The sequence below is a fragment of the Populus euphratica genome, unplaced genomic scaffold (genome assembly GCF_000495115.2).
Source record: "Populus euphratica unplaced genomic scaffold, PopEup_1.0 scaffold15.1, whole genome shotgun sequence".
Lineage (NCBI taxonomy): Eukaryota > Viridiplantae > Streptophyta > Magnoliopsida > Malpighiales > Salicaceae > Populus > Populus euphratica.
In genome coordinates, this window is record NW_011499874.1 from 565,531 (window position 1) to 567,538 (window position 2,008).

The 2,008-nt window shown below is 38.9% G+C and overlaps 1 protein-coding gene across 1 annotated transcript; it reads left to right on the forward strand.

Moving 5' to 3' along the window:
• Window positions 1-417: 417 nt before the first annotated feature.
• On the forward strand, window positions 418-1,473 carry GRX480 (Thioredoxin superfamily protein). The gene has a single exon (XM_011029459.1). It carries the CDS (start codon window positions 574-576, stop codon window positions 1,042-1,044), a length of 471 nt encoding a protein of 156 aa, XP_011027761.1. The 5' UTR covers window positions 418-573; the 3' UTR covers window positions 1,045-1,473.
• Window positions 1,474-2,008: the final 535 nt, after the last annotated feature.

Consider the following 2,008-nt stretch of genomic DNA (forward strand, 5'->3'; position numbering starts at 1 on the left):
GCTGGCCCCTGAAAAAAGAAATTCTGGCTTTCCTTAGACAATTTGAAATTTTAGGGCCAAAACTAGTAAAAACTAAAAGTTTTGGTCCTCCTAGAAAAACATTTTTTAATCTTGTCCCTCTAAAAGTATTTTCTAGCTCCACCCCTGATTGATTACAATTTTGTTACAGAATTATTAACGTCCATTTATAAGAGGATATATTCGGCAATTGAATGATCTTCTGCATCCAAGTTGCCCAAGAAAGAATTTGGTTTTATTTTAATTAATTAATGTAAAAAATAGTTAACTATGATACAAGAACTCCTTGGCTGATCAGATAGCAAGAAACAAGAAAGGGTCATGGTCAGGGAGATGTAGCAACTAGCTAGGAATCCGTCTACCAAGCTGTGATGTAAAACACGTCACCCACAGTCCCTGCCGTTGACGTGAGAGTCTTCTCATTTCCCCCGTCACATTTCCCAATATAATGCCTCTCCATTCCCTCCCTCTCTTTCTCCACATGACAAACAAATCTTCTAATTCCAATCTTTCAAATTTGTCACACTCGATCACACCGTCCATCAATCAATCCTCATGCAGGAAGCAATCCCATTTAGAGCCTACTCCCCGGCCACCACTGCCGGCAACCGGAAACTCCCGGGACGTGACTCACGTGATCATGGTGGTGCTAATAGTACTAGTGCTGGACATGTGCTAGTAGTGACCAATGGTCAAGAATATCATGTCCAAAAATTAGTGTCAGAGAATTCGATCGCTATATTTGGCAAGCGCGGGTGTTGCATGTGTCATGTTGTGAAGAAGTTGTTGCTAGGGCTAGGTGTCAACCCACCGGTCTTCGAGGTGGAAGAGAAGGAGGAGGATTATGTGATCAAGGCGTTATCAATGATTAATGGGGATAAAGGAGGGAAGGATGCTGATCAAGTGCAGTTTCCTGTGGTTTTTGTTGGAGGAAAATTGTTTGGTGGGCTGGAAAGAATCATGGCTTCTCATATTACTGGTGAACTGGTGCCTATCTTGAAAGATGCCGGAGCTTTGTGGCTATGACTATAATCTCTTCTCTTTCCTTTACTGTATCTGATCATTTGAGGTAGGAATACAGGGCACCTTGTTGTCCTCTGTTTCTCCGGGTCTCGAGTTGAATTTGTGCGTTGATGGAAATTATGTCGAAGCTATAGCAAAAGGAAGACCTTGTCAGATGTAATTAAATCATAATTTTACTTCTGATGTTGATGGAGATTAACCATGTAACATTTCTTCGGAATATCATGATTATATGAAAGACTTGTATCTCTGATCATGGCATAAAATCTGTCTCCCTTAATTACATATTTCATTTTCAACTTAGGACACATATTTCCATCTTCCATAGTTTGGTTTGAGCTCGTTGAGAGGTTTCACTTGCTCTTATTGTATCCCTTCTCTTCTTCTGCTCCACAAAATAAAATTATAGCCAGTTATGCCTGGGTTCCACAATCTTAGCCTGGACTGCAAAGTCATGTCTTAATCTGTTTGTTAGATCAATTCAGTTCATATGCTTTGTCTCCCCTAAACATGAAATAATCAGACACGACATTATTAATTTATTCAATGGAACATTGGTGTCGTCATGTTCTATCTTTAGGGACTCATTCTGGGAAGAAGGATATTTCAATCCCATGTTTTTCCCTGCAAATTCCACGTAGATTTTTTCTCATTGCAAGTAAAAATTGGATATCCCAAGTCCCAAGCCATATATATTTGAATATAATTTGATGAAAAAGCTAACCTACCCTTCCATTTCTGTATTAATCTATCTAGTTGCTAATTGAATGCTTGTAGAAAATGGTATGTTGTTTTTGAAATTATAGAGCCGTATTGGAAAATATTTTATAGCTGTGAAAAGCTGAAAGCAAACACAACATGCCTACGGGATATTCTAAATTAAGGCAACGTAGAACTAGCGGTGCCAAACAAACTACGTGATCATGACTAATATAAACACAAAAGAAAGAAAGGGAAAGGAGGTAGA